This window comes from Mustela nivalis (assembly GCF_964662115.1).
Source record: "Mustela nivalis genome assembly, chromosome: 16".
Lineage (NCBI taxonomy): Eukaryota > Metazoa > Chordata > Mammalia > Carnivora > Mustelidae > Mustela > Mustela nivalis.
In genome coordinates, this window is record NC_139035.1 from 68850899 (window position 1) to 68862198 (window position 11300).

At 52.8% G+C, this 11300-nt stretch overlaps 1 protein-coding gene across 2 annotated transcripts; it reads left to right on the top strand.

Moving 5' to 3' along the window:
• Positions 1-456: 456 nt before the first annotated feature.
• On the top strand, positions 457-3027 carry S100A12 (S100 calcium binding protein A12). Of its 2 annotated transcripts, none has more exons than XM_082703857.1 (4): positions 457-555; positions 785-878; positions 1425-1571; positions 2771-3027. In XM_082703857.1, the coding sequence occupies exons 3-4, from the start codon at positions 1434-1436 to the stop codon at positions 2909-2911; spliced, it is 279 nt and encodes a 92-aa protein (XP_082559983.1). In that variant the 5' UTR covers positions 457-555; positions 785-878; positions 1425-1433; the 3' UTR covers positions 2912-3027. The 2 variants fall into 2 exon arrangements, with proteins under 2 accessions (XP_082559983.1, XP_082559984.1); XM_082703858.1 differs by lacking the exon at positions 457-555 and adding an exon at positions 974-1076 and having other exon boundaries at positions 837-878.
• The last annotated feature ends 8273 nt before the right edge of the window (positions 3028-11300 follow it).

Genomic DNA, 11300 nt, shown 5'->3' on the forward strand with positions numbered 1-11300 from the left:
ATCAATGACAAATGTTTTGAAAGCAGACAAATTTGGGTTTGATACCTTACTCCTCCAAACTCATTTTCTTCATCTGTGTAATGGGCTCTCGTCCCACAGCACTGTTCAGAGGATCAAGTGACGGTTTGTATGAAGCAGCGTCTGGAGAGCCCAGTATGGACTCACTTTTCAAAACACAGAGACTCAAGTTTTTAGAACAGTTTTTGATTTATGGAAGAGTGGATAAGACACTGTAGACAGTTCCTAAATACCTGTACACAGTCAGTCTCTCCATGATTAACATCTCGTCTTTATATGATGCATTTGTTACAAGTGATGAACCTTTCTTGATACCTTATTACTAACTGAGTGCCCTTTCCCTGTTCCGGGAGTGCACGTCCACTTTGATGGCTTTTATTATCATTATTGTTTTTGTTGTAATAGACACTCAGCAAACGCCTCTCCCCGGTCCTTCCCTTTCCCGGTATGTGCCATCCAGACAGCAAAACCTGTTCCTAGGATTCCTGTTACTAGGGTTTCCCAGTAAAAGGCCACAGTTTAACACAGGGGACAGAGGTGAACCTGAAGGCGGGGTCCCGTCCCAGAGCTGAGGGCCCTTTGGGCGGGGTGGTGAGATTGGGGGTCTGTGTCAGGCTGAGCAGGGGTGGGTGGCGTGTGCCATGGGAGCCATCTGGAGGGCTCACGTTCCAGTCAAAGCCACAGGTTTGGAGCTTCCGTTGAGCAACAAAGCATTGTCTAGCAATTGCAAGATGAATCAGAGAGATTTCTTCACTCCATGTTGAAGGTGAAGCCTGCGGTGCCTTATAAAAGCCTCCGGGCCCCGTACTCCTCACCAGCACTGACTGCTTGCTGCACTGCCACTCTCCAGCACGCTGAAGGTGAGTGTCCTGTCCCTGGCTATGGGGGGTTCATAGGGCCGTGACTGCAGGTGGTGACCACAGGCTGTTGGAAGTCACAACGTTCTACTTGCCAGAGCACCTCCGGACTGACGGCATTTTGGCCTCAAGGAGACCAGTCCTTGGTGCACCAGGTAGAGCCAGGCTCAGGACCTGGGGTTGTGAAGGTGGAAGAGGCTGGTAAATGTCCGCAGGAGACCTGGGGCTGAAGTGCCGTCATCTGGGGAGAGGGAAGAGCCTGGCCAGCCCCCAAACCCTTCCTGCGTGTGCTTGAGTGAACAGCACCCTGAGTGACACTCCCTAGGAGACAGGGGGACACGGGACACTGTGGCCATGGGGGCTGATTCTTTTAGACTTTAAACTGAAGTCTAACTACAAATGAAAAATTCACAGCAGACCAAAGGGTGCAGAGAGAACACCAAGCAGAGGCGGGGGAGTCATCCCTCGTCTGAACCGGAACAAGAGGAGAGAGGGGACTGGGGGGCAGGTGGGATTGGACCCGCCCTGGACCTCCTGTGTCTTCTGAAGGTTGAGAAGATGACTAAGCTGGAGGACCACATGGAGGGGATCATCAACGTGTTCCACCAGTTCTCAGTCCGGAGGGACGACCCTGACAAGCTTTCCAAGGGTGAGATGAAGCAGCTGATCACAAGAGAACTTCCAAATGCCCTCAAGGTAGGTGATGTCCCTCACACCCGAACTCACTCGTTGAAGGCCTGGGCTGGGGTTGGCCTGAGGGCGCTCTCCTGAGCTGTGGGACTGTGTGTGTGTGCGCGTGCGTGCACACGTGCACGCGTGTGCACCTTCTTCTCTCCAGAACTCACTCTGTCACCTCAGGCTCTCTTCACCTCTCCCTCTGGGATGGCTCACTCACCTGGGGGGACTGGTGAGCTGCAGGGACCCGGCTGAGACCTGTGTGGCTCGAGGGTTAGCTCATGACAGCTGCGTCCCTCCCTTTCTGTTTTGTCACATTGGGTTTTCCAGCGCAGTTTTGGCGAATGAGTTAATCATCCCTGGGCCTCCCTGAGCCCAGCTCTGAGGGGCGAGAGGCCTGGAGAAAGGGGAGGAAGAGTCTGAGCTCCCTGTGAAGGAGCAGGAGGCTGGCTGAGGACAAAGCAAAAGCTGGCGCCTTGCACCCCCCCCTTCACCCGCTCCCCTTCATATGTGTAGCATTCCTCAGGCACCCCCGACTGCCATAAAATGATAAATAGTTAACTTGCTGAGATCACAATCCTGCAAGACAGGAGTCTCCCTTGGTTTGCAAATGTCCTTGAGATTTACAACAAAGAAGTTACCTTATCAATAGCCCTAATGTCACCCTCCCCTCCATAAAGAACCAAAGGAGGCAGAGGTAGAAGGAAAAGTAAATAAAGTTAAATTTCTTCTAAACTTAAATCTCATTAACAGGGATGCTTGATAGCAGGAATGTAACATTCCACCAGGAGACTCCCAATTGTCTTGATAGTAACCAGGCCTTCAATATCCTGATAGTGCTTGCTCCCACCCCCCACCCCCCCCACCCCCCCCCCCCCGCATGCGTGGGCTAACCGGCCAGTTCTGCTTCTGTAAGATTGCTTTGTCTGCTTTCCCACGGGGTCCCCTGACCCAATTCACTGACGCCAAGTATACCTGTTCAAACTGTCAATCAATCAGCTCAGCCCCACCCGAAACTTGTTTGTACCTGTCTATAAAAACCCTGCACCAACCCAGCTCTGGACCTCTCGGCGTTATCGGCAACGAGCGGCGCAGAGGTCCAGTTTCGAACCTGCAATAAACGACCCTTGCTGATTAGCTTTGACTCACGTCTCTGGTGGTCTTTTAAGATGGGGGTAATACTCAATTGGCATTTCACCTGTCTCTCATGCCCCTTCTAGAACACCAAAGATCAAGCTACCATCGACCAGACATTCCAAGAGCTGGATGCTGATAAAGATGGAGAGGTCAGCTTCCCCGAATTCGTATCCCTCCTGGCCCGTGTGCTAATTACTGCCCACGAGGATATGCACAAGGAATAGGAAGCTCTCACGGGCTTTTCTCTGGCAGAGTCCCCAAGAAAACCGTTCCTTGTAGTCACTGCAGCCCAGCCCTGCACGTGGAAAGGGAGAGTTAATAAACGTATTCTCAAAAAGTTTTCAGTAGTGTGCACTTTCTTTCTTTCTACGTCCGCGGTCCCCAAACTGGAGGATACCTCACCCCCGAGAGTCTGACAGACCTCGTTTAGAGCCTTGGGAAGCCCTGTCTGTTTGTTCGTTTATCACCAGCTATTAAACGTCCACTGTTTGGCTCCTTCTTTCGTTTGTTCAACAAATATTCCCTGAATGTCTGTGATAGCCAGAGACCGAAGACAAAACCCTGTCCAGCTGGGGAGGAGAGCAGACAAACAAGCAGACAGACGGACAGACAGACAAACAAATAGACAAATAAAAGCACATCCTATGAGTGGGGGAGACAGTGGTAAGTGGTATGAAGTAAGCTAAAGAAGGAAGGAGAGAGGCAGAGGAAGGGACAGAGGGAGAGAATCTCAAGCAGACCCCTTCCCCCGTCCCTGCTCAGTTCAGAGCCCAATGCAGGGCTCGATCTCACGACCCAGAGATCACAACCCAGAGATCATGGGATTAAGAGTCAGACGCTTAACTGACTGAGCCACCCAGGCACCCCAGAAGTATAGAGGTTATTATTGAGATATTTTGCATTCTTTCCCTTTTTTCTAAGACTCTGAAATCCACCCTCATGCTGACAGTCACTGTTCACAAGGCCAGTGATCACGTGTAGCTCACGGCGATCACCCTGGAAATGCAGCCCCAGCCCATTTGAGGGATGAGGGGGCCAGACTAGGGGGGCGGGAGTGCTGGAGTTAAAGCATACTCAGGCTCTGCATACACTTGAAGGTGGCAATGAGAAGTCCAGGGTCACTCCGAAGATGTTTCCCTGAGACGGGGTTGGATGTTGCAGATGCAGAGACAAGAGACAAAGTCCTTGCCAGCTGCAAACCCAAGCAGCAGAAATCCCCACACATTGTTGTATTTGTTTTGGCAGAAGGAAGCAGAGGGGGCATGGGGAACAGGAGAGTGGCCTGGGCTTGGGTGTTGGGGTCAGTGAGGTATCCTGGAGGAGTAGACCCCTGGACATGAAATTTGGGGTAGAACTTTGAAAGGGGGAAAATGATACAGAATTTCCATGAATTTCTTTGATTCTTTCAAGGGTGTGGGTCGGGGGCAGGAAGGCGTTGGGAGTGACAAGGGACGTGGGAGCAGGGAGATGGGGGTTAGCTCCACCCAGCATGCGGCCTGGTGAGGAGCCCTTCACCGGCCAGCCTCTCTCCTTCCTGTGGTCTGGGCCAGGTTCTTTGTTCAATACCCTAGAACGGTGCAGCTCTCCCTCTGTATTCTCTCCTGCTGTCACTCGGCATCTCCTCACGGGATTGCGTAACGTCGGTCTCCTCCGTGGGGCAGGTGCTGTTTCACTGTGCCTGGCACATGACGGGGTTTCGTGAACCTCTCTTACATGGGTGAACGTACGGACACCAGTGTGGCTGTCGGTAGGATTCTGTCCTACCAGAGACTGTAGAGGACCCTAAGGGCAGTGATTGTGTCCTTGAGGGACAGGGTCAATGCCTCCTGGTGAGAAGTGCATTCATCTGAGTCAGTAGAAGTCCCTGGGGGCGTCCCTGTCTTCAGCCCCTTCTGGGGCTGAGTTCAGTCTGCCGAAGGTGGTTGTCCCTTTGAGGTCACACTCCGTGCAGCTGGTGTCAGAGCACTGAACTGTTATGGGCAAACGTGCTGGTGCTTGGAGGTAGGGCCTCCCAGGGGTTAGGGTTAGATCAGGTCGTGAGGCTGGGGCCCTCCGAATGAGATTAGTGCCCTTATAAGAAGAAGACAGAGAGAGAGAGAGAGAGAGAGAGAGTGAGAGTTGGCCTTCTCTTCAGGAGCATACACAGCAGAAGGTGCTGTGTTCAAGGCAGGAGGACAGGTCTCACCATGACCTGACCACACTGACACCCTGCTCTCACACTTCCAGTCCCGAGAATCATGAGAAGTATGTGTGTACTGTTAAAGCCCCCAGTCTCTGACTTTTCACGCCAGCAGCTGAGCAGCCTGGGAAGCTGCAGAAGCAGCCCCAGGATCCAGCCCGGGGCTCTGGGCGACCCTCCCGCGGCTGCTCCCTCTGGCTTGTCTGCAGCAGGAAGATTAGGTAATTTTCTGGAGCCCAGGAATGACAGCTAAGAAGGGGATCTTTGTATTGGGGAAGGGGTGGGTCTGTCGTTCTGTTTATTCTTTGCTGAGGGAAGCTGGGATTGAGCACGGAATCCAGGGAGTGACCGGTCCTGACCATTGAGGCCTGGGGTTGGAGGTTTGGTGGGCTGCCTGCCACATCTGTGGGATGTGGATCTGAGGAAAAGCTGAGGCAGGAGGAAAGTGTCGTAGGCTGAGATGGGGTGAAGTTGGATTGGCAGAAGAGGAAGGAATTTAGAACCCAGAGAAGGGGATCTTGGAATGGCCCCAGCCTAGATGATGACAGGGAAAGAGTCAGGAAAGCCCTCACTTGCTGGGTGACCCCAGTAGGTGAAGCACTTTGCCTCTCTGGACTTCTGTTCTCATTTCTGAAGAATCCAAAAGAATTGAAGAAATTCATTTTGAAGATTTTAGACTAGGTGAACACTCAGGTGTCACCCAGAGTTAACATTCCAGATGTTTTGATGGGAGAGGGGAGAGCTTCGGGTGGGATCTAGAAGCATTGGAAGGAAGTGTGTTCTTGCACATAAAAGGGTGGCGGTCGAGAGTATGAGGGTTAGGGTTAGTTTCACCACTTACTTACCATGAGACCTCGAATGAGTCACTCAAAATCTCCAAGTCCCAGTTTTCCATCAGTAAAGTGAAGATAACCATGGTCCCTCTCTTCCAGAGTTGGTGTGAGGACCAGACAACCTAACAGAACAGGGGAAGCACTCAGCACAGCTCCTGATACCATGCAAGCCCTCAACAGCCAGCAGCGGTCACTGCAAGACACTGACTTGTCTAGGAAGTCATGGCTGTCACTGGTCAGCTGCTTGCTGCTGCAAGCCCAGCAGTGAAGGGTATTTTAAAACCAAGCAAAGATGAGGGTAATTTTAGGATAGAGTTGGATAAAGTTGACCAGGGCTGGACAGGGAACCAAGGGCAGCTGAGTTCTGTCTTTCCCTAAAGATCTTGAAATGGTTGGACCAGGACCAGGCTGCTGTTGCCCAGACCAGAGCTCTCACAGGTCTGTGACCAGTTCTGAGATACGGAGTCCTGTTAGAATGTGCTGGAAAACAACCAATCACTGGGAACAAACCCAGTGTATTTGCTGTTGTGAAAACACTCACCAGCCATGATTTAGTTTCAAAAGAGCCAACTGAACCACTTATTGAACTTACATCCTATTTAGAGAAATGTTAAGGCCCCCAAACTTGGTAAAAGTTCATCAGCCAGAGGTACCTGAGGGCAAGGGAAGGCCCCCAGCCTGGATTCCAATGTGCCTGGTTAGACTCCCAGAGCCACTGCTTCTTGGCTCTGTGAGTTTGAGCAAGTGGCCTCCCTTGTTTGAACCTCAGTCTTTCTACCTGGAAAGTGCTGTTTGGGCCAGACAAAACTAGAGACTTGTCCCCAGATGACAGCTGGCATCGTGAATCAAGCGGTCGGATCCAAGGACCACAGGTCTGAACCACAGGACCGGAGACCGGACTTATTCTCTGCAGCATCTTGTCATCAACCTCCTGCCCTCCACTCTTGGTTCTGGTCTCAGAACCACTCAGAAGTGGCCATTCTGGAATGTTCTCTAGTTTCCTTGTGAACTTTTGGAGTTTTTCGATTCTGCACCTGCTGTGCTGTTGTCCTCTTTTCCTGAAGTGGCCTCTTGTCTCTTTAAGGCGTCTACCCTGGTTTAGGCGCCAGATCACTGGGATCCAGATCCCATGCCCACCAAGGCCCAACCCAGTCGTCGTTGCATCCACCGGGGAGCTCACCCCCTCAGATCCCTCAGATCCAGTAGATTCCTGGAATGCTGGGCTCGCCTGCACATTGGGGTAGTGCTATGAGCAGCGGCGTATTATTCAGTAAGGGACACCAATTCCATCGTCTTGGGTGCAACACCTACCCCTTCAGAGAGACATCTCAGGAGGGCTGATGGCCACTGCAAGCCAAGCCAGGCCAAGCCAACGTGCATATCAGGACTTTGCAAGTCAGGAAAGCACATGCACTCAAGGAGGTGGCTACCGGGAGCCCAGGGCAAAAGTGACTAGGACTCCATGTTTTAGTTTGGCCAATATAAAAAGTCATCTAAGTCAAAAGGAAGTGAACTCTATGCTTCTCTGATTTCTCTGATTAGGTAACATAGCGCTGGGCACACAGTAGCTCAACTCTTGCCCTTTCAAAACTCACCTTGGCATTAATCCGCAGGTGCTTACCCTCACCTTCTTTCTCTCTCCGCCTGCACCCATGCCAAGGACACAGGCAGAAGGTGGGTCCTCCGAGCTCCCCAGGACACCTGTGGTTATCCCGTCTTGGCTTTTCTTTGGTCCACACCATCCTATTGAAAATATCTACTTGGGTGTTTGTTGCCCTGTTAGGCTGAGGGCTCCTGGAGGGCAGGGACCTAACACTGTGTTTGATCTGAAGACCCAGGCTCAGTGCCACAGCCTCCTAGCCACTCCCCACACTTCTACTCTGGACTCCGACCCTCCTCCGCAGAGCAGCCCAACAGCCTCCAGACCAAGTCCACTGTGTCACTTAGCAGAATAAAGCCCGTCAGAAGTTCTCCAAGCCTGACTCTCGGGCCTCGTCCCCCTTGCTGCTTCCACGGGGAGGCCCTGGCTGCTTCCGTGCCCAACACTGCATCCCATCTCCCTCTTCGATTTTCTTTGTGCAGCTCCTCACCTCTGAAACCACCGACTCTTTATTCCTCGGTTTGCTTACTGTCTGACTCTCCTCTAGACGTGGACTCAAGCAAGCAGGCCTGGCCAGCGCCCGGGGTGATGTCCCCACGCCGCTGCTCCTCAAGGTCCAGCCGCTGGATCCATGCGTGACGGAGCGGTGTTGGTGTCGTGGGACCGACTTGGTGTTTTCTAACAGAGCGCCTGGTCCAGAAAGCAGTGAGCCGCTCCTGGCGGCTGTGGAGAGGGTGGGCCCGGCACAGAGGGTGCTGGCAACGGGGGGACTCCCCTCTCCCCGACCTCAGCAACATTTGAAGGCAGTTGTCATGACCTCCCTTGCTTCTCTTTTCCAGGCTCAAGGGCTGCAGGCCTTCCTCTTTCCCCTCATGATTTCTCTAGGTGCTGTCGAGGCTGCACATGTTCTGCTTTGGGGGCGTCATGCCGGGCTAGATCGGACCCCGAGTTACTTCTCAAAGGCATTGCCCTACCCACTTGGCTCCTTGGTCTCAGCCCCAAGACCAGGAGGGCAGAAAGCAGATAAGAGGAGAAGACTCGGAGCGAGAATGTAGACTGACGGAGGGAGGCGTGTGGGGCATGGAGAAGGGGCAGGGGAGGCGGGAGGGGGAGAGGAGGGTGGACTGGAACTGGGCCCCGGCTGCTCCCCTGGGACTCGGCAACAGCTGCCCGTCTCTGATGCGCACATGATGATTCTGGGTGCATGGGTGAAAGTGGGAAAACTGGGGGTGCTCCAAGGAAGAGGCCAGCTGGCCCTCTCAGGTGCTCACGTTCCCTGTCCCGTGTGTGTGAGGGGACCTTTGAGGCAGGGTGTGGGGCCCAGTCAGGCCGGGTTTGGGGCCTCGTGGAGCCACCTGGAGCGCTGGGGTGGAGGACAATCTCGGGCCCGAGCCCCAGGAGGCAAGAGGACTTGGGCAACCTTCTGCTTCAGCTCTGCTGTCGCTTTGGTAATTGGAATGTCAAAATCTGTGACACAGGGTTTTCTACGGTAACTTCGGGAGGGCGTGGGTGTGGAGGCTAGATTCTGGAGTTTTCCTCAGAGGAGGGTTTGTGTCAGGGTTGTGTAAACTTGCCTCACCAGCCTGGTGAAAATGGAGGCCTTTCTTCCTGTCGCGGTCTTGGGAAATAGCGCAGAATTACCCTCTCCACCCTGCAGAGTGTGGGGGGCCGGCCTGCCTGGCTGAGATCCTGGCTGGACGCTTCTTTGAGAAGGGCCATCTTGGGCCCGGTCAGCTCCCATGGGACTGTCTGGCAGCCTCCTCACCGGCCTGGGCCTGTCATCTCGTTCCCACCCCAAATCCATCCCATAACCCACAGACAGAGAGACTTGAAAATAGAAGTGTGGTTCAATCACATCCTTCCCTAAAGCCCACACTGCTCCTGCCCTCCGTCCTCCCGTGGAGAGTGCAAGCTGCCGGCCTAGACACGGGCTGGCCCCTCGGCCTCTCCCACTTCTCTGCCACCCCCAGGGCTCCCTGTTTCCGACCAGACCCCACAGCTGCCCACTTCTAGGCCTCATCTGAGCACCTGCTTGTTTATCCCAGGAGGTGCACAGGCTTAAAGTGGGTCTATATTTGCCTCCAGCTTCTGCTCAAGGGTCACGTTCCTACCTCAAAGTCCCACCGAACTTTAACCTCTCCAACCTTGCATTCTCCATATGGAAATCATTTGAGGAGGCCTGCAGGCGAGGCCTTGTCCCCCACCCGTCAGTGTGTCGAGCGAAGGAATGAACAAACAAGTGAATGAGCAGAGAACCCTTCTCTTCGTCCAGTCCTAGAGCATCCCGTGGCCCCCAGAGCACATTCAGAGCGCCATGAAGGGTCCGGCCGCCACTCTCCCTTCCTTGTCCCTCCCGGAAAGTCATCCAGAAGTTCACGCTCTGCTGCCAAGGGGACGGCTCCTCCTTACAGGAGCCAGGGATGGGCGTTCATGGTGAGCTCTGCTCTTTTTGGCCGCTGTGCGGAGGGGAAACCCCAGAAGTTCCTCTTTCCCGGAGGACTCCTTAATCACAGGGGATGACTCTCACGTCAGGCGGGAATCTGAGCCCTCATCCTGAGGAAGGAAGCCAGCTCCTCTCTACCCAACAGGACTGGCTTTTCTACTCTTAATGTTTAGTTGGAGTGTGGCTGATGGGCGATGCCGCGTCAGGGCGCACGACACAAGCCGGCACACGTCGTCAGCAGAGTCACCGCACGACACTGTTACTGTAGCCTGTGTTCCCTGTTCCATACATTTCATCCTTGTGACGTACTTATTTCACAGCTGGAAATCTGTTATAGTCAAATTTACCTATTCTCCTTCACCTGTTTCCCCCCGCCCCCCGACGCCCAACCCCCGCTGCCCCGGCGACCACAACTTTGTTCTCTGTATTTGAGTCCTTTTATGCCTTTTTTGGGTTTTATTTGTTTGTTTGTTTCATTTTGGTTTTTTTTTTTTTTTTTTTTTAGATTCTGTGTACATGTGAAATCATATGGTACTTGTCTTCCTCTGACTTACCTCACTGCGCACGGTACCCTCTCGGTCCAGCCATGTTTAGTGGGACGATTTCCTTCCGTTAGGCGGCTGAGTGACATTTCGTCGTGTGTACACACCACGCCTTCCTCATCTGTTCGTCTGCGGATGGACACTTGGGTTGTTTCTATACAGTGTCTACTGTAAATAATGTTGCAGTAACCGGAGGGGTGTACATGTCTTCGGAATTTGTGTTTTTGTATTCTTCAGGTAAATACCTAGAAATAGAATCACGGTGATTCTGTTTCTAACTGTGAGGACCCTCAGCACTGTCTTCCAGAGTGGCTGCCCCAGGTTACATCCCCAGCAGTGCACGAGGGTCCCTTTTCTCCACCTCCTCACTAACACTTGCAGCTGCTTCTCTGTTTTAACGCAGCCGTTTGGACAGGTGTGAGGCCATCTCCCACTGTGGTTTGGGTTTGCGTTCCCTGAGGCTGAGGTGCTGAGCATGTTTTCGTGTGTCTTTTGGCCATTTGTGTGTCTTCTTTGGAAAAAGTCCTTTCAGGCACTTGGCCTGTTTTAAAATTTGTTTTTTGGTGTTGAGGTGCTTGAGTCATTTAATATGCTTTGGACATAAATCCCACATCAGATATGCCATTTGCAAGTTTCTTCTCCCGTTCCGGAGGTTGAATCTGTTTTTGCTGATCTTTTCCTTCGCTGCGCGAACCCTTCTTAGTCTGATGTGGTCCCAGTAGTTTCTCTTTGCCTGTGTTTCCCTTGCCTGGGGAGATTTATGCAGGAAAACATTGCAAAGTCTGAAGTCTAAGAGTTTACTGCCTGTGTTTTAGGAATTGGATGGTTTAAGGTCTCACACTGAGGTCTCTAATCCACTCTGAGATTATTTCTGTGTATGGTGTTGGACAGTGGCCCAGTGTCATTCTTCTGCATGCACTGTCCAGCTTCCCAGCACCATCTGTTGAAGAGACTGTCCTTTCCCCCCTGGATACCCTTGCCTGCTCTGTTGACTTGATTGACCATATGATCGTGGG

Excerpts from the sequence above, each read along its gene's own strand:
- S100A12 (XM_082703857.1), top strand. The coding sequence starts at position 1,434 with ATGACTAAGCTGGAGGACCACATGGAGGGGATCATCAACGTGTTCCAC. Across the intron at positions 1,572-2,770 it reads AACTTCCAAATGCCCTCAAG|AACACCAAAGATCAAGCTAC; the intron begins GTAGGTGATGTC and ends TGCCCCTTCTAG.